The sequence below is a fragment of the Peromyscus californicus genome, unplaced genomic scaffold (assembly GCF_007827085.1).
Source record: "Peromyscus californicus insignis strain IS unplaced genomic scaffold, ASM782708v3 Scaffold_20__1_contigs__length_68692818, whole genome shotgun sequence".
Lineage (NCBI taxonomy): Eukaryota > Metazoa > Chordata > Mammalia > Rodentia > Cricetidae > Peromyscus > Peromyscus californicus.
In genome coordinates this window covers 54,290,929-54,316,759 of record NW_026294503.1, presented here as the reverse complement: position 1 = coordinate 54,316,759, position 25,831 = coordinate 54,290,929, and the positions used below count along the sequence as shown (strand labels likewise).

The following is a 25,831-nucleotide window of genomic DNA, read 5'->3' as shown; positions in this document are numbered from 1 at the left end:
TGTGTGTGTGTGTGTGTGTGTGTGTGTGTGTGTGTGTTTGTGTGTGTGTGTGTGTACGCACACACCACATTCATGCCTGGTGCCCTCTCCCCACCCCGAGGTCAAATGGGTTGGATCCACTAGAACTGGAGCTACAGATGGTCATGAGCCACTATGTGGGTGCTGAGAACCAAACCTGGGTCCTCTGTAAGAGCAACAAGCGCTCTTAAGTACTAAGCCATCATCACTCCAGCCCCTCCAGTTCATTTTATGCTAATCCCAGTGCCTGTGGTTGTCTCTGGCTTTCACAAGTCCACAGCACATCTTCTAGCCTTATTGAGAACCTCCATCAGGAGTTGGAAGCTCCAGTTTCCAATTCCTCTGGCTTTGATTTCCTGCTTTATTTCTGAAACAAGAGTCCTCCTCCTTCTTCACACTATCTGTAGTTTTTATTTATTTTACTCAGAGTTTGATCATGGGAAATCTTGATCATGTCAGCCCCTTATATCTTGGTAACTGTTTTCCAAACTTCAGTCAAGGCACCTGCTTGGAATGTGGCAGCTCAGCCTATGGCTGGGACACGGCCAGCACTCAGTCTATAAACAAAGACAGGGATAGTTCTGGGAGCCAGAATAAGGGTTTCCTTTTATGACTGAAGCCAGAGGAAAGTCTGGGATTGAGACTAGGCTCAAACCACAGAAGCAAAGTGTGTTTCAATCAGTCACATGTGTTGGAATATACCTACCGTGGAACTGTTAACCCATAACCACCCACAGTAACGCTCTTAACAGTCAAAATATATTAGCACATGCCCACAATGACAATAGAATCACATACATCAGTACATGCCTAGGATGAGACTGGAAACAGTCCTATGTGTCAAGATGTGATCATGCATGTAGGACATACCTATGACGAGGCTGGTAAATGTCACATGTCAGGACATGGCTGTGAATATGAGACATGTCCATGACAAGGTTAACTGGCATATGTGTCAAGATACAGTCACGCATACGAGACATGCCCATGACAAGGCTGGTAACTGCTACGCCTGTCAAGATGTGGTGGTCATGTACATGGGACATGTCCATGGTAAGTCTGGTTAACTTTTACACATGTCAGAACATTGTAGTCATGTACATGAGACATGCCTAAAACCAGGCTGGTAACTGCCATACATGTGCACATGCAAACAGGATGGCCATGATAAAGCTGGTAACTGTCGTATGTCAGGACGGGGTCGTGTATATCAGGACAGGCCCACAATGAGGCTGTCTGAAGTCAACCTGTATCCATCAGAGCCTAACATACTTTGGTCCGCCTCCCTCCTGCCGTTCACCGGGCCCCATCCCTCACGGAGTTAGAGGCGCTCACAATGCCTCTGTTAGGTCAGTAGACTCACTTGGCAGATAAGTGAACAGTTACCAACCGAGCAAAATAAGCACAAACTATGACCCAGCTCGTGCCAGTCAGATCCAGGAGCCCTACCACTGCTCTTTGCCAGCTAGGTTGAAACGTAAGAGCGAAGTCTTAGTGGAAAAGCACAGAACCAGGGAAAGCACTCACACACATGCATGCGGGCATGCTCCAGGGCCAGACCTTGTTCCCCTGCCATCTGTCCTGCTTGTCCCTGCCCGACTGCAGCTCCTCGGGCTGCCCCGAGCCCTCTTCCCTCCGCTGGCTATCTCATTCCTCACCACACAGGTATGCAATCTCCCCATCACTCCGGTCCGTACCCCGAACTGCTGACCTGTCTCCTCAACCATCTGTTCCTCCTTCTGTCTCTACCTGGCCTTAGCCCCAGCTCGGCACCACTGCCCTCCCGAACTGGCTGTGTCCATCCCTCTTTGGCCAGCCCGCTGTAGACCGTCCGTCCACCCGCCGTCCACCCGCGAGGCTCACCGAGTTCCTCCAGCTCGGCCGTCATGGACTTGGAGCGCAGGGTCAGCGTGGTGCTGGGGGCCCTCTTGGGGGGTGGTGGGGCTGCAAAGAAGAGGGAGGCCTTGGCCCTCCTGTCTAGCAGCAGGCGGCGCGGCGTGGCCAGGTGCAAATGCCACTTGCGCTCCACCGCCTGGATTTCCTCGTACTCCCTTGAAGACGAGTCACACTGTGCCAAGATCTTGTTCAGGCTGCGGCTAGACGCAAACTTCTTCATGGCGTGAGGAGCTCAGGGAGCAGTAGAGCCAAGGGCAGTTGGGCCCCTAGGGCCCTTAAGACTCCCCGGGGGCCAAGGTTTCAAATGGTAGTAAGAGCACTAGCAGAGGTTAGGATGCTGGCTGGCACTGATCTGAGCATCCACCCTGCGGGCTCCAAGGCCCCAGTGAGTGGGCACCACCCATGGGGGGCTGGGTGGATCTCCTTCCTGCCAGACTATCTCCTGCTGCCTGAAGCAGCCAAGGCCCAGGGACCACTGCTATTTACGAGACCCACAACGTGGCCTGGCGAGCGGCACACCTGGGCTGGGCCGGCGGCAGAGCCTCTTAGGCCCAGGCTGTGCCGCGTCTTTGGCGTCGGCGCGGGGAGAAGACGCTTTTCCTCTTCCCTCAGGTGCCGCCTCCCCCTTTCCCTGCACAATAAGCAGCAGCAGCAGCAGCGTCAACCTCACAGTTGCCATGACAACCCGGCCTCCAGGCAGCTGCTGGCGTCGGGAAGGAGGGCTCTGCCACACCAGGGCTGGGGGGGATTCACAGAAGAAGGGGACGGGGATCTGAGGAAGAGGGCATCTAGGACCAGGGGTCAGAGGCCTGGTCAGGGGGTCAGGCATCTAACACCACCACGGACCTGTGCAGCAAATAAGGGCAGGAGTGTGATATCGGCAGTGCAGGGTCAGAGATGGGGAGAGGGAGGTGGGCCTGAAGTCCAAGGTCGAGGGCCAAGTACCAAGGGTTAGAACCTGGAAGGCAGCAATCTGAGCCCTCACCTCTGCGCCGAGCACCATCCTCTTCCGGTTTCCTGGTCACGGAGACCACTTTCATGACCAGGCGGTTGCCACCCTGACGGATGAGACCCACTACTTGTTTGTGTCCGACCTTCACGACGTTCACTCCGTTCACCTGGGACAGAGAGAAGCAGCTAGGTAGTACATCCGTCCCGTCCGAGTGTCAGGGAGCTCAGGAGTTAGGAACCCCCTCCCCTCCTGCTGAGCAGGGACAGGATGGGCCTCACCTCAATGAGAAAGTCCCCAGTTCGAAGCCCAGCCCTCCAGGCCACACCTTCCACATCTACAGACTCAAGGTACTGGAGTGCAGGGAAGGCAGGTGTGGGTGTAAACTCTTCAATGGGGGTCTCTGCTGCAAGGAGAGCAAGATAACAGGCACTCACGAGCCTAGATCCTGTCAGAAAGCTCGGCAAAGCAACCTCAGCCCACTCGAGGCACCTAACTTCTAAGGCATAGAAATCTGCTTTGGGGTGGGCAGCCAACGGGGATACCCAAGCAGTATACATGCCTCTGTGAAGTCCCCCATTTACCCTCACCCAAAAGATCTCTATTCTGTTAGACTCCCCAAAAGGGAATGGGAGCCAAGAAAGAGAGGGACCTGTTGCCTTGTCCTGGGACATTCCACATCAAGACATACAACCACAGTGGGGGAGGGGAGGCTTTAAAAAGGGCGGAAAGGGGCCCAAGGCAGAGCACAGAGGACATCCCCAACGACGCAGTATCCCCCTCATGAAACCCACACCCATTACCTTTGGCTCCCCGGAGAACGAAGCCAAAGCCCTCATGGTCCCGTTTCTGCAGGATAGCTACCTTGTCATCAATGACGTAATCACTGAGAGAGGAGAGCAAGGCTGAGTGAGGGGGGCTTGCAGGGAGCCTAGCAGACAGACAGGCTGACCCCCCTGGGTAGCTAACCACCCACTGCCTGCCCACCTCCCACCTCCCCAGACCCTGACTTGCCCTTTCATCGGATACACGAGGCCCAGCTAGTGTCCCTGTGTGTCCAGACCCTGCCAATACCTGTGTGAAGTGAGGCTGTCATAGGAACCCACAGTGTAGTGGCGGAAGAGACGCTTCGTCCGGTCCTCTCGGGTTTCTGGAGGGAGCATCAAGGACCAAGAAATGGTCATAGCCTCCACCTAGCTGACTTTCCCCAAACTGTGCTGATCAGTCTATGTCCCCATGCACTCTGAAGTAGAGATGTAAGTGGCGAGAGGGGTGGGGGTGGGGGGCAAATCCTGGGGCTCCGGGGCCAAAAGTCCTAAGGTAGGAAGGTTCAGATAACCATACAGGCAATTCTGGCCTCTAGGAGTTAGGGCCCCAGGGGAAAGCAGCCCCCCACCCCTTACTTGTCATACAGCTAGACACAGAAACCCATACAAGGCCAGACTGTTCCAGTTGGCAAGCCTTAGCGCTGGGAGGACATGTATGGGTCGGCGCTTACGTGTGTCTGTGACCCATCCACACTGTGAAAGTGAGAGCCATATCATCTGTTATCTGTACGTGACTCCAGGCGTTAGTAACAGACACGGGTCTGTATAACCCACCGTGTACGCAAGTGTTGGCTTCAGGCACATGCATGTGTCCATCGGCCTATGTGCCCCAGTGTGGAGGCATCCCAGTGTCCACTACTTTCCTCACAACAGCGAGATACACAAACGCAAGGAATGAGGAATGGGATTACAGAAGGCTCTGTCCCCTGACTTCACTGTATTCCGCAGAAAGGCATTAATAATTAGTAACTCTAATAACTATCACTGCATCCCACGGAACTATATTAATAAATTCCATAGACTACATCAATATATGTCCTTTGATCTCAAAGTTCTTCGAGGCCACTATGGAGCTGGTCAGGACATACCTCCTGCTGAACCTCACTTAGCCTTGCAGATGTCCTGAAGGGTTCAATCTTCAGCCAGACCTCAAGGTTCAGAACGGCAACTCCACCTCCCCTTGCAGTGCCGCAGAAGGCCTCGAGGTGGCACCACCACTGTTTTCAATTTCCTCCCGCAGCACCTCCCTCCCTCATTCTCTGGCCATAGCACTTCTCCAGACTCAATTTTTTTTTACTTCAACAACCATGCGCTAAGCTTCTACTACATACCAGGCACTGTTGATTTTAGGACAGGGCAAAGTCTCTGCCTTTGAGGAGTTAATAAGCTACTCTAAGAGCTGGAATAAACAAGCAAGAAATACCTAACACTAGCTAACAGGAGAAAAGCAAGCAGGAAAGGAATGCAAAAGTACAGTTCTCTGGATAGCGAAGGCCTCAGCAGAAAGAAGAGCTGAGCAAAGGTCCAGACAGACGAGGGAGCAGCCTGTAGATGGGAGGGTGCAGGGCTTCTGCGAGTGAGGCGGCCAGGGAAAAGACCATGCAAATGGCATTTAGTGTGGAGCACGCAGGAGCAGTGTGGAGTCGATGCAGCAGGAGCAGAGGGAGAATAACTGATAGAAAATGAGATCAGAGCCGGGCGGCGGTGGCACTCGCCTTTAATCCCAGCACTCAGGAGGCAGAGCCAGGCGGATCTCTGTGAGTTTGAGGCCAGAGTGGTCTACAGAGTGAGATCCAGGACAGGCACCAAAACTGCACAGAGAAACCTTGTCTTGAAAAACAAAAAAGAAAAAAAATAAGATCAGAGGGAACCGATGAGTTTTTGAGTTAGGTTCTCTATTGTTTGGGGTTTTTAAGAGATTTTTATTTGTTTTGACTTTATGTGTTTCCCTGCATGTCTATATGTGTACCACGTATACGTCTGGTGCACTTAGAGGCCTGAAGAGGGAGGTGGATCCCTTGGGTTATAGATAACCATGTGGCATGGGTGCTGGGTTCCAGAGTCCTACAGCACCTGTTTTGATTTTTTTTTTTTTTTTTTTTTTTTTTTTGAGACAAGATCTCACTACATATAGCCTGAGCCTTGAACTCAGGAATATCTGTCTTGGCTTTCTGCATGCTAGGATTACAGGCATGTGCCACCATACCCAGCAAAAATATATAGTTTCTTATGACCTGTCTTGTCAGTAACTTTGAACTCTTTTTGTTTGTTTGTTTGTTTGGGTTTGGTTTGAGACAGGGTTTCTCTGTGTAGTTTTGGTGCCTGTCCTGGATCTCGCTCTGTAGACCAGGCTGGTCTCAAATTCAGATCCACCTGTTCTGCCTCCCAGTGCTGGTATTACAGGCATGTGCCAACACCGCCCAGCAACTATGAACTCTTTTAAAGCAAACGATGAGATGTAATTACCCCTGGGGTCCCAAGTGCTCATTACAGCACCTGGCATATATAATAGATTGAACACAACTGGGTAGGTGAGTGGGTGAGGGTATGATGCATGGACAAACAGATGAATGAGACATAAGATAATGCAAAAAGTGTGTGTATGAATGGATGGGTTGATGAAGGCTTAAGGGAATATATGGATAGGTCAAAGGGTAGATAGATACGTGGACGGACGGACGGACGGGTGGGTGGATGGATGGATGGGTGGGATATGTGGGTGGAGAAAGGGGGAGCTAGGTGGGCTGGGTAGGTTGCTGGACAAGTAGGTGGTTAGATGAATGAGTAATTGAGCTATAAGACAGTTGGTCACAGACAGGAGTGGAGCAAAGGCTGGATGATCGTCATCGAATGACATGGCTATCGAGAAAAGTACTAGTCCGGACTTCAGGTCCCTGCCACTATGTGTGAGACTCTCAGTAAGTGACCTGTCACATCTGAACCTCCCTTTACACAGCAGGGCAAGCCATGCTGGAAGATCCTGGGTTCTAATGGCCTGTTAGACGCTAGCCACATCAGCTCCCTTACTTACTACTTCCCACCTGTCCCACTCTAAGTGACAAACACACACACTCAGCACCCCTGTTCCCAAGACCAGTGCAGGGGAAGCCTCACCATCAAGCAAGGAGGGCCTCAGATTCCTCCTCACCTCCATCACATCCTCCTTCAAGCTGACCCAGTCACATACATGCTATGCTAGCTGAACCGTGTCTGGAAGCCCTGCGGTTGACAGGAAGCCTCTGGTTCCATCACTCTCGCACCAGCTACTCTGCGGCCTGCACCCTCCTCTGTGACCTTGGTGAAACCCTACCCACCTCTCTGCTCTACCCTACACCCAGATCGTAACCCTGACCCTAAAAGATATGCACCAGTGAAGCAGCCCTATCCTGGTCAGCTCCTACTACATAGCCTCCTGTTTGGTACATTTTCATCAACCAAACAAACAATTTATTATATAACACAAATTCATGTTCTGGTTTTATTAATCACACGTGGGAAAACCAGCTGAAAGGAAATGTGCCCAGCACCAGCTCCCAAGTGGAACATTCTGGAAAGGAGAAGGTAGACAGCATGGAAAGGTATGTTAGGCCTGGAGATCCTTGCACTCGCTGGCCTCAGCATTTCCTACTTTCAGCATTCCTCAAAGGTTGAGGAAGCTCAACTTCCTCAACCTGTTATAGTGCTGCAGGAGGCCAATCTTCGCTGCTCAGTTAATGGCCAGGACCTGTGTCCTACTAGATGCTGCCCTAACCTATGTACCTCAGCACAGCTTCTGACCTTGGTCTTTCAAAGTCCCTTCACTCCCACTCTGGAATTCGAGTTTGGGGCAGGGGGTGAGGGGCTGTTGGAAACAGGTTCCTGTTGCTAGGATGCCCTCTGCTCTCTGGCACAACTCAGCCTAAATCCCAGACAAGAAGTTCTGCCAGCAAGATGGGCATTGTTGTAACTGAGGTCAGAGAGAAGTCACGACTGCACCTACCCCCTCCCAAAAGACAGCCAAAGCAAGGCCCACAAATGTAGCTCCCATCCACCTAAGTACTTTTGAATCCCGCTCCCTCGTGTCATCTGTGATAGCTGCGGCCCTGCTAAGGAGTCCCGTGCTTCTAGAAAGCCCCCAGATTTATCACTCCTCTGGTGAACTCCTCCTTTTCTCTGTGACCTTGACACACCCTACTCACCGCTCTGCCTTGACCAGATCTTGATCTTGACCCTAAACTATCTGCTCAGTCAGTTCCTACAGCAAGATTATTCTTTACCTTGACCCCAAGGACAGGTGACTAGACTCATGCTCCTCACTCCACCTATGCCATTCCTCACAAAGCTAACTGCTCCTGTAGCAAACTAAACACATACATACATATGTACATACATACATACATACAGTTAAACATCCCTGCCCCTTGCGGTTAATCACATCCCAGAAACATACTAACCACGGGCCCCACCTCCCAGGATTGCTAGGATAAGTCCACCACTTCATTCACATAAAAATGCTAAAATCATGTCTGGCACCGCTCAAATACGGAAGTTGGAACCGGCACAGTTCTAAAAGGCTGTGCTGGATTCCTATAAACATGGGGGGCCCATCTGCAAACTACCCAGAGAATTCAGCCTAAACAACACCTCTGCTTTGAAGCCCTCCTTAGCTTCCTCAGGCTAACTGGATCTCCCACTCTCGATGGTCTATACACCCGATTGGGGGGCGGGGGGTTTACAGGACACGGATGGACACTTGCCATCACCACTGACGGCCAGCACAAACTGACAAACATCTGCCCCCCCCCCCCCCCCGAGACTGACTCCAACGCTCCCTCCTGAACTTCCAACCAAATGCCCCTGGAGCCAGAGTTCTCAGAACCTTATTTATCCCCACCCTCATGGCAAAGCACAAGACTAGCTCCTATTCAACAGGTGTGCAGCCCCTATCCCTTGTCCCCTGCTCTGTCCTGTGGGAACTAGGGCCTAAAGCTCTGAAATCATTTCCACCGGGATCTCACTCCATCTACTCTTCACAGGCCATAAGTGAGACAATCCCCTTCCATACTCCCAGTCACTAGTAAAGCCATCAAGGCAGGGCAGGGATAAGCCACGTAAGAAAGCAAGGCATCAAGCCAGCAGTAGGGCAGAAACTGAGCTCCCGTATAACCTAGGCCTCCATCAAGTCTGACACAGAGCCAAGGTTCCTGGCCACACGGTTGTGGGCTCCCCTGGAAAACTGCCAACTTAAGGTAGAGGCCACCACAACCCAGGGCCCAAACCTTCTATGTACAGAGAAAGGGACACGTGTATGATGATCCAGACATACCCCTGATAATCTCCCTGGACCACTACTTAGGAGGAGTTAATTGTCATATTCACTCTCTGGACTGGAAATAGTATCATTGATCTTGTGGCCTCCCAGGATACCTGAGGGCTCAATGAAGGGGGATACCCTAGATATGTAATCAGCCCACACGGGGGCTCCAGAGGACCAGCCACTGTCTTCACCAGCACCCAAAGGGATCCTTCCTAGAAGTCCAAGCGTTCAGCAAGATTGGACCACAGCTGCTCAGCAGCCCTGGGAACTGTATACCTCACCTTCACATTTCTGTAAGATCAGGGGCCATCCTTCATCAGCTAGCTGCCCTTAAAACGTATCAACCCCAGGGTACCCCGAACCATTCCGTGGAGCCCAACTGGCCTCATTTCCTCTTAGCCGGTCCAGGCCTCCTGCTCTGCCCACTTGGACAATCTGTCCACTTTGGAAAAACGCCTCTTTTCTCACATTGACCTCCTTACTTATCTACCAGCCGCTCGTGAACTGGGAGCTCCAAGAACCTGGTATCTCCGTGAAGACTGTGCCAGAGGGGGTGGTCGCCATCCCTGGAGACTCACATGCCCACATGCAGACAAAGGATGGCCATGAGTGTGTACCTCCTGACGGCACGGCCAAGGTTCTTCACTGTTTAGAACATGTCGGGGGTCACACATTCATGTTCCTAGGGACATGTACGCTTACCCACGGTGTGTATGTACAGATCTGTATATATATATCTCGAGTGTAATTGAGTCTTAGTGAACGTCCAGACTTGTTACCAAGAAGACCAAAGGGACACTCGAGGCATATGCCCTTTGGGGGCCACCTGGGCAAAACGGGGGGTCACTTACCATGCCGTGTATCATACTGTCGCATCTGCACTTCCTCCACACAGTCAGCTGGGAACCAGCCAGTGCGGCCCTTCACGGTTCCCTCCCAGAAACCGCCCTCCCCAATGCTGAGCACTAGGAAGAGAAGCCAGACAGGTTGTCAGGGCAGAGCAGAGCTGTGGGGTACCCGCTTCCCTGCCCACCTGAGGCTCTGGGGGGAGCCCCAGCCCCAACCCTTGCTCTCTTCCCAAACCCACATCCTCCTAGCATTTTTCCCCTGGGAAGATTCTGTGATCCACACAGAAGAGAGAATTGAACAGATGGCCTCAGTAAAGGATGGACATGTGGGAGACAGACAGACCCAGATGGACCCACTTGAAGAGGACAGAGGCAGAAGCAGGGGCCACGCTCCTGCTCCTGCCCACCGTGACCACTGTCCCCCAACCAGGGTAACTGACATCCACCCAGGAGTCACGGCCAAGAGCACAGGGTCATCGGGAGGCAGCCAGTGGAGTAAGCCACATGACGTACCAGGAGGGCTGATCTTCACAACTACTTCCACCTCAGAGACAGAGTGCCCAAGGTAGGTACCCAATAAAGACAGAGAGCCCCATGATGAAGGGGCTCGTCTCCCCCAAACAGTCAGCATCCTTGGAAGAAATGTGCACTGTACACAGACAACCACAACTGTTACAGATCCCCTGAAGGTGGCAAGCCCCCCTCACCTGTATCCCAAGGATTTCCAATGAAGAAGCCCCAGAGTGACACAGGAACCCCACATGGCGTGGGAGCTCTGTAATGGGTTAGGGTCCTTCCGACACAAGGACCCAGTTGTCGCTGGCCCCCATCATAACAAGAACCGCCCCAAGAGAGCCAAGCCTCTAACCATGACAGAGCTAGAGCTTCATGCCAGGAGCCCATAAAACCAGGGCCAGAGACAGAGACCCCGGCACAGCAGCTTGCTGTCATGACCCGGGGACACCCCAACCACAGAGACCCCCCCCAAAACGGCATGAAACAGGCCGCCTGCCCCGGGGCCCGCCCCCCCAGCCCGCTCGCGCCCCTCACCCCGCCCGCGCCCCTCACCCTTCACGGCCTCGCCGCGGTGCAGCGGGATCTCGCCCTCGCCCTGCGGGCTGTGCGCCTTCACAGCGATGAACTTGCGGCCGGGGACGGCACTGTAAAGTTTCCGCTTCGGGCCCCGGGGCGGCGGCGCGGGGGGCGCGGGAGACGCCGGGCCGGGGCCGGGCGCGGGGCCGGAGCCGCCGGGCCCGCTGGGGCTGTAGACGAACACGTAGGTGACGGACGCGATGCCGGGGGGCAGCGGGCACGCGAAGCCGGCGCCCGGGGCCTCCATGGCGCACGGCCCGGCCCCGCCGCCGGCCTCACCGCAGCCGCCGCCGCAGCGCCCACCGCCCGCCCGCCGCCCGCCCGCCCGCCGGGGGCCCGGCCCGGGGCCGCTCCATGGGCCGCGCCGCCGCGCCCGGCCCGCTCCCGCCAGCGTACGAGCCGCGCCCGCTCAGGGCTCGGGGGCCGCGGGGCTGCGCTCCCGGGCGCGCCGGGCTCGCTCCATGCCACGGCCGCTCCGCGCCCCGCCTCCTCCGCCAGCTCCTCCCTCTGCGGGCGGCGGCGGCCGGCGCGCCCTGGGGCCGCGGTGCCCCCCGCAGACCGACCCCACGCGGGCGGCTGCAAAGGAACAGCGAGGGCCAGGAGGTGGGCGCACGGGGGACGGCGGGCAGAGCTGCCAGGTAGGAGCTGGAGCAGGGCTGGCACCGAGGCTTCGGGCAGCAGGGAAGGGCAGGCGGGGCGCCGCGGTCCGGCCTCCTCACACCCTGACCACCAGCATGCACTGGGCGCCCCAATTCTCCTGCCTCTGGACCCGTCTCCTCCTCTCGTTTTAGGCACCTGTCCCTGGGCCCATGCTCCTTCTGTGTTGACCACCGTCTCCATACCACTTCTTGGGCTTAGGTATAGAGTCCGAGGTCTTGATTTTCCTTTCTGCCTAAAAGCCTGCTTGGGCTCCCTAGTACCCAGACAGGCCAAATTCACCTGCTCTGCCAATGACTTAGAAATATGGGACTTAGAAATATGCTACACTCTTAACACACCAAAACAAACTGTGACCCTGCCCTTTTGGCCAGAGATTAAGTTACTGACTCCACTTCAAATTTGCCCTTGTAGGCTCCACTGTGGTGCCGGGGCCAGAACCTGCAGACCGTATTTCTGGGCTCCATGCCAGACTCAGCCCACAGGGAGCAACAAGGAGCCACTGCAGCCCCACCAGGGTCCATAATACCATCGGTTTTGTTTTAACCATAGGCAACCTGTGCCTGAGGGTCTCTTCTTTTCTCAGTGCACCCAACTTGCTCTGCCACTTCCCAACTGGCAGACCACTGTCACACCAGGTAAGCCCCCTTAACCTGTATCAATCTATCCAAGCGTCTCTCAGCCCCAAGCCCAGCTGTCTACTTCCTCAAAAACAGTCAGGACCACTGCTGTGAGATTGGGGGGAGGCGGGGGGAGCAGAGGCAAGCTGCCCACACATAAGTGTTCACACACATACACACACATGCACACACACGCACGCATATATATCTGGCACTCCAGTCACCTAATTAACATGGAGAAGAAAGAAGTCTGCCCTCCCGAAGAGCAGGTGAGCTAGAGACCCTAGCACAGAGGCGTTTATTCTGTGCCTGCTGCAAGCGTAAACAAGCACCAACGACAGGGACCAGTGGCAGCCATACAGTTCCACTCGAAAGCAGCCCTCCTGGCAAACTGCGACATCCTAGAATGCGCTCTTTCAGCCACCAGCCCATCCAATTCTTAGAAAACCCAAGGGGCCATGCGAAAGCTCCAAGGGGAGAAGCAATTTGGAATCAAACAGACAACCCTGGAGGGGAGGGGAGGGGGAGGTCCAAGAAGTCTACAGCATGGAAATCCGGCTGCATACACACACAGGAGAACAATGCTTCCTGCAAGCTGCATCCAGGACCTTCTACCACACACCTGTACCCAGGTCAGCTGATCCCTACTCTCTGTGACTTTAAACAAGCCTCTAACCCAGCCGGGGCATCAGGACCCCAGCCTGCACAATGCTGTTAACAGACAGACACAAGCCTAAGTGATAGAGGTTAATGGAGTGGCAAGCATCTTTGCTGCTCGGCCCAGTGGTACATCCGCCCGTCGGGCTATAAGAGCTGGCCGGCACTGTGAAAACAACATGCTTATGTAACACTTCCATCCAACAGGCTTCCAAACACCTTCTATATACCTGGCTCCGGAGAAACGGCAGGAGGCAAGAAAGACAAGCTCCAGACCGCAAGGCGAATTTAAGACGACCACTGGTGCTTAACACAGACAGCGCACAAGGGTCCAAGAAGACGAACCCTCACGGGCACCCCGGAGGGCTTCTCAAAGGGAACACCTTGTACTGTACCGGTGAGGAGCCAGCACGGTGGCCACTCTTAAGCCTACAAAGCCTCCAGTCTACGCTTCCTACTCAAGTTATGGGGAAGTTGGTACTGCAAATAGCCTGGTTTCTCAGGGTCCCAGGACTCAGGAGGGAGGTTCAAAGTACTGGAGGTATGTATATAGGGCTGGGCCAGGGTTGGGGGAGGGGGGGGTGCTAACGCTCACCTGTAGGCTTGAAGCCTACACAGAAAGGCATTTCCAAACCAACTTACGACCAGTTGCCACGCTGCAAATAAGCTTTCTAACCACAAGTTGGACCACACCCTCTCCACCCACAACTCCCTCAGCCTGCCCACTACCATCACAGCAAGCCCCGGCGGCTTCTTCTGGAGATCAGCATGAGTATAAACCACCCAGGAGCTCCGCCGCAAGCCCCAGCCCATCACCTCGAAGGTACCATGAACTACCTTGGCCTGCCTTTCACAGCTCTGGGTTTTGGTCACAGCTCTCGACCCACCCTGACCCCTCCAGGACCCTCCCCATCCCCTCCTACCTGATCTTGTGGCTACCCCTGCCTGCCGCGGGGCCACTGATGTCGTTTTCCTGCTCACCATCCCTGTCCCGATCTTTCTCCTCCTGGAGCCGCTGAAGCAGCAGTTGGTGAGGGAGGCTTCGGAGAGTGGGCCCAGGAGAAGCTGCCGGCTGCGCTTCCCCTTTCAGGTTAATATCGCTGGCAGAGCGCTGTAAGGGCCGAGGGGATGCCAAGCCACTCGGGCCCGCCAGACGTCGCCGCTTTGCATAGCTGGGGGTTTCCCTGAATGGTACTGGAGTAGAGGGGCACAAGTTAGACTCTGGAGACTAACTGGTTTTTTAGAGATTTTATAATTACAACATTTCTCCTTTTCCTCCCTCCAAACCCTCCCACATGCCCTTCCTTACTCTCTTTCAAATTCATGGCCTCTTTTTTCATTGTTATTACATGCATATATGTATAGACATACATATTCCTAAAGATAAGCAGCTCAATACACATAATGTTACTTATATGGATGATTTCAGGGCTGGCCATTTGGTATTAGATAACCAATTAGTGTGCTCTTCCTCTGGGGAAGACTGTTTCTCCCACTCCCAGGATGCCTCAGTTGCCCTGTAGTTCTTTCTATAGGGCAACTGATCTTTTAAAACTAAAGTACTTGGCTAGAAGATAGCTCAGTCATTCAAGTGTTTTCTGTGCAAAACTGAGGACCTGAGTTCAATCCTCAGTATCCACAGAAAAAGCCAAGTGGAATGTTGGCATGCTCTTGTAATGCCCGCACTGGGGATGTGAGGACAGGCAGATCCCTGAGGCTCACAGGCCAGCCTGCCTAGCATAATCAGGGAGCCCCGAGCCTTTGGACAGCCTGTCTCCAAAATCATGGTGGGTAGCTCCTGAGGAACAATACCCAAGGTTGGCTTCTGGCTTCAACACACACACACACACACACACACACACACACACACACACACACACACACACACATCTACTGCATATACATAAACCTACACAGAGAGAGACAGATGAATAGATCTAAAATGTGTTCTAGGAAGTGGCCCCATCCCAGGAAATCAGAACAGTGAGCCACGTTAATGCAGTCACCACTGGGTGACCCCACCCCAGGCTTGCTGTCTCCAGCCCTAACTTTAAGGTTTGAAGCTTGCCCCTCTTTTCAGCCAGCTAAGGCCTGGGAATGCCCAGATCCGTTGTCAGAACTTCCCACTTTACAAGGCTAAGGATAAAGCAGGCGACATGTGACAAATCTCATCAGGCTACTGCTATGTGAGACTTTGTACTATTGACTATAGCCAAGGAAACTAAAAAAGACATTCTAGAATCAGTAAACACCCCAAAAGGAATCAGGCAGTAACTATTTCGGGCTCTGCAAACCACAGAGTCTCCACTGCCATATCTCAAACTCCGTCACAGCATCATGAAAATTGCCACAAACAGTATGTAAACAAATGGGCTTGTCTATGTTCCAATAAAACTTTACTTTAAAAACAGATGAGATACCGAACTGTATGTTATGTAGAAGAGAATCACTTTAGATCCAAAGACATAAATATATGGAAAGCTAGAATACTTTTGTTTATTTTGTTGTTTTGAGACAGGGCCTTACTATTTAACTCTGGCTGTCCTGGAACTCACTATGTGGACCAGGCTGGGCCTCCAACTCACAGAGAACTGCCTGCCTTTGATTCCCACGGGCTGGGATTAAAGGTATGTGACACTATGCCTGGCTGAAGTTAAAATGTATTTAAAAAAAAAAAAAAACACATGTAAATAGTAACCAAAAGAGCTGAGTAGCCATATTAATATCAGACAAAATAAACTTTAAATGAAAAAAAAGGCAAGCCTGAGAAGATAGCTCGTATAGTAAAATGCCTGACATACAAGCATGAGGACCTGAGTTCGATCCCTAGCACCCACATAAAGTCAGTGTTGTTGAATGCAATTATCCCAGAGCTGAGGAGGAAGAGACAGGAGACCCCCAGGGCTCATTGGCCAGCTAGCCTAATCAACAAATCAATAATCCAGTCCAGTGAGAAACCATGTCTCAACAAGCAAGATTCAGGATGACCCTCCAGGAACACCCCTGGAGGTTGACCTCAGGCCTATACAGTCATACAAACACACCTGCACACAGACATGCACACACACACACACAAACATATATGTAACAGGTCAGAAAGATACATTATACATCAGTAAGAAGGTCAGTTCACCAAGAATATTAACAATTATTAACATATATATACACCAAAGAACATAAAAGCAAAACATATGAAACAAATACCACTAATTAAAAAACAGAAATAGTACGGGGGGGGGGGGGGGGGGGGTGTGCGGTGTGCACACCTTTACTCCCAGCACTGGAGAGGCAAAGGCAGGAAGATCCATGCAAGTTCGAGACCAGCCAGGGGCTTCATGACAAGACTTTGTCTCAACAACAAGAAAAGCATCAGCACACTGGCCGTGGTGGCACACACTTTTAATCCCAGCACTGGGGGGAGAGGCTGTTGTATCTCTGTGAGTTCGAGACCAGCCTGGTCTACATAGTGAGCCCCGGGAGAGTCAGAGTTACACAGAGAGACGCTGTCTCCAAAAGGAAAAGGTGTGGTGTGGGGAGATAGCTCAGCCATGAGGAGCAGCTGTTGCTCTTGCAGAGGACCTGGGTTCAATTCTCAACACCCACATGGTAGCTTACAACCATCCATCACTCCAGTTCCAGGGGATCCGCAAAACCCTCTTCTGACCTATGCTGGCACCAGGCACTCACATGGTACACAGACATACATGCTGGCAAAATCTTCATACACATAAGTAATGCAAGAAGCCAGCACACTTTTAGCTAGACTGACTTTACAAAAGACTTTTAAAGGAGAGAACTGATAAATAATTGCTTTTTCTAATTCCTATACAAAGAAGAAATATGCACCTTATTGCTAATTTCAAAGATTAAACCCTGAATTGTTCAATTAAAAAAAAATTTAAATTTTAAAGACTTTTAAAAAGTCGCTGGGCGGTGGTGGCACACGCCTTTAATCCCAGCACTCGGGAGGCAGAGGCAGGCGGATCTCTGTGAGTTCGAGGCCAGCCTGGTCTACAAAGTGAGTTCCAGGAAAGGCGCAAAGCTACACAGAGAAACCCTGTCTTGAAAAACAAAAACAAACAAACAAAACAAAATATATATATAGGGGCTGGAGAGATGGTTCAGAGGTTAAGAACACTGGCTGCTCTTCTAGAGGTCCTGAGTTCAATTCCCAGCAACCACATAGTGGCTCACAACCATCTGTAGTGAGATCTGGTGCCCTCTTCTGGCCTGCAGGGATACATGCAGGCAGAACATTGTATACACAATAAATAAATCTTTAAATAAAAAAAAAATATATATATATATATACACGCACACACACACATATATATATATACATATATACAGCTAAAATCAGAAATGATTTAGGGTATTGTTGCCAATCTTTCAGAAATAAAATACAAAATGATATTATGCATAATCATTTGCCACCAAATTAGATAAGCTAAACAGGCAGACAGCTTTCTTTTTAAATCCACAAGTTACAAAAACTGACTTAAGAAGAAATAGAAAATCTCAACAGACTCCAAACAAAGAAACTGACTGAGAAGTCACAACCTTGCTACCAACAACAGAAAAGTGGTAACGGACAGCATTACCAGAAACAATCAACATCAGTCCTTCTCAAACTCTTCCAAGAAAACCGGAAAGAAAAGCATTCCTAACTGATTCTGTATTATAGACACCCAAGCTAGACAAAGCAATCCAAGGATAAAGACTTCAGTGACCAATGTAATGCCTCAATAGAACAAAAGAGAAAAACCAACATCTCTATTTGAGAAACCATCGCTAAAAAATCCAACATCCTTTAATGATAAAATATCAGAAAGCTCGAACAGAAAGGAACTTCCCCAATGTGTTAAGGGGGTCTTTATAACCCCTCAGCTAACATCACACTCAATGGTGAAAGGCTAAAAAGCTTTCCTCAAACATGAGGAGTAAGGCAGGATGCCTGCTTTTGTGACTGCTATCCAATATGGTAGAGAAGTTCAAGCCAGAGCACTAAGGGAAGAAAAACAGATGAGGCTGGGCACGGTGGCACATGCCTCTAATCACAGCCCTCAGTAGTTAGAGGCCAGCCAAGGCTACATGGTAAGACTACCTCCAAAAAGAAAAGAAAAGGGGCTGGAGAGATGGCTCAGTGGTTAAGGGCACTGGCTGCTCTTCAAGAGGATCCGGGTTCAATTCCCAGCGCCCACGTGGCAGCTCACAACTGTCTGTAACTCCAGTTCCAGGGGATCAGACACCTTCACACCAATAAATAAAAATAAATGCACATAAAGTTAAGTAAATTTAACAAGAAAAGAATGAGGAGGGAAAGGAAAAAAAATAAATGAAATGTGTCCAAATTAGAAGAAGTACATACATTTGCAGACAGAATGACCCTATATATAGAAAATCCCAATAATGCACCAAGAAAGCCTCTAAAGCTAATAAGCAAATACAGAAAAGCTTGTACAAGACCAGTGTACAAGAGGTTAGTGTTGCTATACACCAGCAATGAATAACCAATGAGAGAAGAAAATATCCTTCAACAAATACTGCCAAACAACTAAAGATCCACAAGAAATCAGATTCTGAACTCACGGTTCATACAAAAAATTAAGCTACAATTGATCGGTGACCTCAATATAAAAGCTGAACCCAAAAAAGTTAGAAGAAAACTCAGTGGCTGGTAGAGGGAAAAATGTTATTTGGATGCCATTAAATGTGATTCTCATACTTTACATTCCACCTGGGCAAACCAACATCTACTGTAAACTAAACTGAAACTAGAAATTGTACCAGTTAGTAAACACTAACTTTTAAGTAGTCAAAACTGTATTTCTTGTCTTGCTTCTACAAATACCTTAAAGTGTCTCCCTTCTGGCAGAGTTACTTGCCCTTATATTCATGAATTACAGACTAAAATTTAAACGTGCTTAAGTTTTTCTTTTATCAGAGCTAATATAAGAAGAAACAAAGACCTTACTAGAACCACACACAGGAGCAGTCACCTACTGAGCTGGAGGCCACCACTTCTAACCCTCTCGTGCTCTACATTTTGTGGGAAATTCTCTGAGTTTATTGGAGAGTATTTTGACTCACAGTGGCTCCTGAAGTCACACTGACTTCTGAAGTTGAAATAAAAGCTGTCCTGGGTCCTGAAGGGAGTCTTCGAGTGTCTTAACTGGATTTAATGAAAAGGTCTCAGTTGGAAATTCCCAGGAAGACAGGAAATAATAGGTTGTTTAAATCCAGGAACTGAGACTCTATCTCAGAACTTGCTCTTTTCTAGACAAAGGGTAAATCTTTGCGAGAAAAATTACCAGCTTGGAAACCACAGTGTGTGTGTGTGTGTGTGTGTGTGTGTGTCTTGCTTCATAGCCCAGGTTGGTCTCAATCTCTTATCTCCCAACCTCTACCTCCAGAATTACAGCATATATCACAATCAAATTCTTTAGTCTGCTTTTTAACCACTGTTAGACTTTGATCAAAATCTTGAGCTCAGAAATAAAGGTGTTCCTGTCTAAATTAAAAACATTTTGATGCCAGGCATGATAGCACACACCTTTAATCCCAGCATTCGGGAGGCAGAGACAGGTGGATCTCAGAGCAAGTTCCAGGACAGCCAGAGCTGTTACAGAGAAATCCTGTCTTGAAAAAAACCAAAGCACACACACTTTGCCTTTCTCACAGGTTCCAACCTGAGCTCCAAGGTAATCTAAACACATTGATAGGACCCGGGTGTCACCTTGAGGATCATCCCCATGGCCACATGCCCCTATGGAGTCCAAATTCAAGCTACAGATGAATTAGAAAAAGCTAGGAACCTACTGAAAATCATCCTAGTGTGTTTCTTACCCATGCTACTAGTCAACCAGACCTAAGGACAAAAGAAAAATATCTTACTGATTTCAGAGTGCACGAGGTAATGTGGGGGTTTGTTTGTTGTGGAGACAAGGTCTCACTGTGCAGCCCTGGATGGCCAGGAAGTCACTGCGCTCTGCCTGCCTCTGCCTCTCAAATGCTGGGATTGAAGGCCTGTGGCACCATGCCTGGCTCCTCAATTTGTTTTTAATCCTAAACTAACTTTGGGACAATCCAGAAGGCTCCTGTAATGCTGAAGAGGTACTGAATTAATTAAATTTGTTTGATGTGTTAAATTGTATGGAAAGCATTGTCACATAAGTAACACTAAACCTCTTTTGTGGTAGGGGGTGGGGATAAGCATAGGACACCCCTATACAGCCCAAGCTGGTCCCAAACTTGTCATTACCCCACCTCCAGTGCACTAAGACCATAGGCATATACCACCCAGGTACCAAATTTTAAACAATATTTTCACATAATTTCAAGATACAAATGTTCTAAAAGTGGTTAAAATTCCTGGAAATTGGGCCTGTCTTGGTACAATCCAATCAGTCGTAAATCTGGTTGTGGCAAACTCTTATAAGCCATATCATCAGATTTCAACCATAGCTGTTTTTGCCAAGTATTCAGTTATGATTGCCATTCTTCTCTAAAAGTGCGTGCAGTTAGCTGCAACCCAAAATCATTTCTCCTTCAAAGACACTGTTGGGCTTAGAAAAGTCCTATGGAATATAGGTTTCCAGTAACTTTAACATCATACCACATTAGCTTGGATAAGAATGTTCAGAACTGTCACGAGGAAATGAAATGAGATGAAAGCCAGGAATGGTGGCACGTGTCTGAAGTCACAAGTAGTTCGGAGGCTGAGCCCAGAGAGGCGCTTGAAGCCAGGAGTTCAGGACCAACCTAGGCAATATGGTAAACGCTGACAAGAGGCGGGGCCAGGAAGAGGAGGGAAAGAAAAAGGAAAAGCAAATGAGAGAGAAGGGAGGGGGGAAGAGGGAGAAGAGAAAGAAAAGAGGAGATCTGAGAAAGAGAGACTAAAGAGGAAGAGGAGGAAGAGAAAAATACCTGTTGGTTTGTTGTGACTACTAAGTAAGTCCCAAGCAAAACAAGAATTATGGACGTGAGCCTGGGATCATGCTGCTTCACACCTGTCATCCTGGCACTCTGAAGCCGAGCCAAGAGGATCACTGTAAACGCAAGACGAGCCTGGACTACAATTTTATGTTTAGTTGAATTTTTTTTTTCATTTTAATATTCTAAATTTAAGGAGCATGCTTTCCTTTTGCACTATCTGTGGCCTACTGGCTTTGAAAATTAAAACTGAAATGTTTGCTGAGCGGCAGTGGCACACGCCTTTAATCCTAGGCTTCAGTAGGCAGAGGCGGGTGGATCTCTGTGAGTTCAAGGACAGCCTGGTCTACAAAGTGAGTTCCAGGACAGCCTGGGCTACACTGAAAAACCCTGTCTCAAAAAATAATAATAATAAAACAAAACAAAAAACTGAAATATTTACTTCTTCTTCCCGCCTGATCTTTCGGCATTGGAAAAGCTGATCATGGATATTTTTATTACATGGTAATATATTATCTGCACAAGTTCAATAAGAAACTGTTCTGTTTTTAATAGAGTACAATTGGAAAAACTGACTCTATTACCAAGGCATTAGAATGTGATTTGAGAATCTGTATCGGATGCCAACCTGGAAGAGCTGTTCCAAGCCTTATTGTGAGTAAAATGTCATTTCCTGCCAGGTTTCCTCCAGAAACCTGAAGGTATTTGAAAGACCTAAAAAAACAATCAATTACTACAGGGAAAGTCTGAAGTTTGTCTTGATTTTATTTCTGAGCCTTGAAAGATTTTTAAAAGTCCAAACTGGGGCTCCTTACCAAAACTTTCAGCAAAACAAACTTAAGAGCCTATGTGGTTAACTACTTTTTTTTTTTTTTTTTTTTTTTTTACTAAATGTCTTCTTGTGTCGTTATTGTTGTTGCTGGGAGACAGTCTTGTGTAGCCCAGGCTGGCTTCAAACTCAATTTCGCTGAGGATGACTTTGAATCTCTGATCCTGTCTCCACTTCCAGAGTGCTGAGATTACAGATGTGGTCTACTGTGCTGGGATTACAGATGTGACTGCCTTACTCAGTGCTAGTGATAGAGCCCAGAGCTCTGCACAGCTGGGCAGGCACCCTACCAACTTAAGCTGCATGCCAAGCCTTTCCTACTAAATTTGTAGAAATAGGCTAAGGTTCAAAGACTGGCATGGCAAGAGAGAAAAAAATTATGCTTCAGAGAAAACTGCAGGACACTGTTCTAAAACTGTGGACCTGCTCACTGTTTCAAATTTATTATTATTATTATTATTATTATTATTATTATTATTATTAGCTATAAACTGAACTGGATAGTGATCTTCTATATTCCTCCATCTGAATTTTTTTCCCACTTTTCCAACTTAGAATCACTAAGAACAAGAACTGCTCATTCCTGAAATTCTGCAGCTGAGAGAGACACCTTGATGCAATTCCAGAGGACAACCGTACCGGAATGCTGGCCACCAAGGGAGGTCAGCTGTCTCCCCAGTGCCAGAAATATAGTCATGTGAGAAGCAAGCCAGGAAACACGCTTTGAGCTCAACTCTAGAAGTCTTGGCTAACTTCTTTCTGGACTCTGATTTTGTTTGTTTTAATGATTGCCCTTTGCTATGCTTTTGTTCAGTAGAAATATTATTTTGAGCTGGGTGGTGGTGGTGCACGCCTTGAATCCCAGCACTCAGGTGGCAGAGGCAGGTGGATCTCTGTGAGTTCCAGGACAGCCTGGTCTACAAAGTGAGTTCCAGGACAGCCAAGGATACACAGAGAAACCCTGTCGAAAGAGAGAAGGGGGGGGGGAAGGGGGGGAGGGAGGGAGGGAGGGAGGGAGGGGAAGGGAGAGAGAGAGGGAGGGGAAGGGAGAGAGAGAGGGAGGGGGAGGGAGAGAGGGAGGGAGGGAGGGAGGGAGGGAAAGAGAGAGAGGGAGAGAGGGAGGGAGGGGGAGGGAGGAAGGGGGAGGGAGAGAGACGGGGGGGGGGGGGGGGGGGGGGGGGCCGGGCAGGGAGGAAAGAAGGAAAGAAGGAAAGAAAGAAAGAAAGAAAGAAAGAAAGAAAGAAAGAAAGAAAGAAAGAAAGAAAGAAAGAAGAAAGAAAGAAAGAAAGACAGACATATCATTTTGAGCCAGGCATGGTGGCACACACATTTAATCCCAGAGGCTAGTGGATCCATAGTGAGTTCCAGGATATAGAGACCCTATCTCAAAAAACAAAACAAAACAAAACAAAACAAGCAATATATACATATACATACATATATATATATATGTATGTATATGTATATATTGGTAGAATCTCCAGCTAAGGACCTACTCTAATCTTGCGCATCTGCCTGATAGTCATCCTAATTCTCCAGTGTGCTACATTTTTTTCTAGGGTCCCAAATGTGTCTACACAGCCATCCACAGTATGCTAAGAACAAAAATGAGATCAACAACAACAAAAATCTTCCACATCTTAACAGTATGATCAGAGTCAAAGACATCTAGCCATGACACATTATGGTGGCACTTCTGCCCAACTTCTCGTCAAAGTGGACAACTGTTTTTGTTTGTTGTTTTTTAAAGTGCCAGGCATGGTGGTACAAGTCTTTAATCCCAGCACTTGGAAACTCTCTGTGAGTTTTAGGCCAGCCTCATCTACATAGTGAGTTCCTGGCCAGCCAGGGCTACACAGTGAGACCCTGTCTCAAAATAATAATAAATTTTTTTAAATCATCTCACTGGGATGCCGGTAACGGGAGTGGCTCTGGTACTTCACTGCCAAACAAAGCAGAGTCCATGGTGTCTCTACAAAGACTTGACCTCTCTTGCTCCGTCCTGCAGAGTACAGCCTCCATTTAGGAGCTGCGGAATACTCAAAACTCTTTAAAACTTAAGCATGCTTAAGTTTTTCTCATATCAGTGATGTGACCGTATATTTGGCAATGGATTCTTAGCTACAACATCAAAAGCATGAGCAATTTTTTTTTTAATTTTTAATTTAAAAAAGAGGGAGGAGGAGGATGACAAGGGCCTGTAGTCCCTGCTACTCAAGAGGCTGAGGCAGGAAGATCACCTGAGCCCAGAATTCAAAACCAATCTGGGCAAGAAACAAAGTGGTACATGGTAGCTTTTTCCTATAATCTCAGATGCTAAGGCAGAAGAACTGTCAAAGGAGTTTGAGGCCAGCCTGGGCTGTAGACCAAGGTCAACACCAACCTGGGCCACAGCGAAACCTTATCTCAAAAAATATATATGTATACAACGTATTTTTAATTTGTTACACCTACTTATTTGCGTATGTACATATATGAACACAAGCATGTGCCATGGCTCTATGAAGCAGGTGAAGGCCCTGAAGAAGTCAGCTCTCTCCTTCCACCATGTGGATTTCCCAGGCTTAGCAGCAAACACATTTACCCACTAAGCCATCTTGCTGGCCTTATATTCTATATATTCAGAATATATAAAGAATTCTTATGGTTCAACAATAAGAAAAAAAAATCTTAACGTGAGCAAAGGCTTCACTCTTCTCCCAAGACACACAAAAGACCCAAGAAAATATGCAAAATATCAGGGGGCATTAGGAAACCACAAAACCACAATGAAATACCACACCATAGCCAACAGAATAACCACGATTAAAAAAAAAAAAAAAAAAAAAAAAACAGGCAAGCACTGGGAAGAATGTAAAGAAGTTAGAAACTCAGGCACAGCTGATAGAAGTTTAGAGGAAAACAGTTTAGAAACTCCTCAAAAATGTAAGGACTGTCATATCGCCTAGTAATTCTACTCCTCGGGATAAACCCAAAAGTGTAAACAAGTATTCATATAAATACATGTTCAAACATGTTTGTGATAGCAACAGTCATAAATCAAAAAGTAGAAACCAGCTGGAGAGATGGCTCACCTGTTAAGAGTGGATACTAGGCCTGGTGGTGGCATACGCCTTTAATCTCAGCACTCGGGAGGCAGAGCCAGACGGATCTCTGTGAGTTCGAGGCCAGCCTGGTCTACAGAGTAAGATCCAGGACAGACACCAAAACTACACGGAGAAACCCCGTCTCGAAAAACCAAAAAAGAAAAAGTGGATAATAACTTGTAGACAGACATGGGTTTAAGTCCCAGTACCCACATTGGGCAGCTAACAACCATCTGTATCTCCAGTTTCAGGGAATCAGGTAACCCTCTTCTGGCCCACAAGGGCACCTGTATGCATCTGATACACATACAGACAAGCAGGAAGGCGCACACACACACACACACACACACACACACACACACACACACACACACACACATATATGTAGTTTGTTAAAACATATATACTCATATATGTGTATGTGTTTTAAAGTAGAAACAACTAATATATCCACCAACAGGCAAATGGATGAGCCCAGTACCATGCATACAGACAATAGAATACTTTTTAGCCATAAGAAGGAATGAAGTGATCTTCAAGGCAGATGAAGCTCCAAACCACAATAAGTAAAAGAAGCCACACACAAAGAAAGGGTCATATCATAATTCCATTGATATGAAACAGCAATAACAAGTAAATGCAAAGAGGAGTTATGTTCTCAGCTGACAAGTTAGGAGAAGAGGGTAACACTGAAAAATTGCTTACTATATTGGAGGTATTCTTTGGAGCAATGAAAACATTTTGGGATTCAACAAAACTGGCATACAATACTGTAAATGTAAGGATGCCACTGGATTGCCAATAAAAGTAGTAAGTTTTAAGTAAGAAACATTTTGCCTTAATTTAAAAACGAAAAATATGCCGTGGGCAGGCTTTGGCCTGCAGCACTACCTGCCACATTGGTCTACACCTGTTATAGAGAGTAGAGCCAGGGTCAGCAGAGCAGGCATCACCTTGAGCTGATGACCAGTGTAGATGCTCAGGCCACACCCAGGCCCAGACTCAGAACCTACACTGAACAAGCTCTCCAGGTGGCGTCACCATGTGAGAAGCATTTCCCGAGGCACTTCCCAAAAACATGAGATAGACCGTCTGAGAACATGTATACATAGAATGTTTTTGTG

At 48.7% G+C, this 25,831-nt stretch overlaps 1 protein-coding gene and 1 long non-coding RNA gene across 5 annotated transcripts in view; one reads left to right on the top strand and one right to left on the bottom strand.

Moving 5' to 3' along the window:
* Positions 1 to 25,831, bottom strand: part of Shank3 (SH3 and multiple ankyrin repeat domains 3) — a 59,748-nt gene that overhangs the window by 24,858 nt on the left and 9,059 nt on the right. Inside the window, 8 exon segments of the mRNA XM_052748665.1 lie at positions 1,882 to 1,962; positions 2,900 to 3,032; positions 3,145 to 3,269; positions 3,667 to 3,749; positions 3,938 to 4,013; positions 9,838 to 9,951; positions 10,903 to 11,096; positions 13,784 to 14,054. Coding sequence (XP_052604625.1) covers positions 1,882 to 1,962; positions 2,900 to 3,032; positions 3,145 to 3,269; positions 3,667 to 3,749; positions 3,938 to 4,013; positions 9,838 to 9,951; positions 10,903 to 11,096; positions 13,784 to 14,054 — 1,077 coding nt within the window.
* LOC128116963 (uncharacterized) lies at positions 11,395 to 24,453 on the top strand. 4 transcript variants are annotated; one of them, XR_008220641.1, is made up of 4 exons: positions 11,395 to 13,401; positions 21,348 to 21,446; positions 22,177 to 22,545; positions 23,181 to 24,453. It is a non-coding gene; the product is annotated as an uncharacterized LOC128116963 (long non-coding RNA). The 4 variants fall into 4 exon arrangements; XR_008220642.1 differs by lacking the exon at positions 21,348 to 21,446 and adding an exon at positions 15,379 to 15,487; XR_008220640.1 differs by lacking the exon at positions 21,348 to 21,446 and having other exon boundaries at positions 22,177 to 22,283.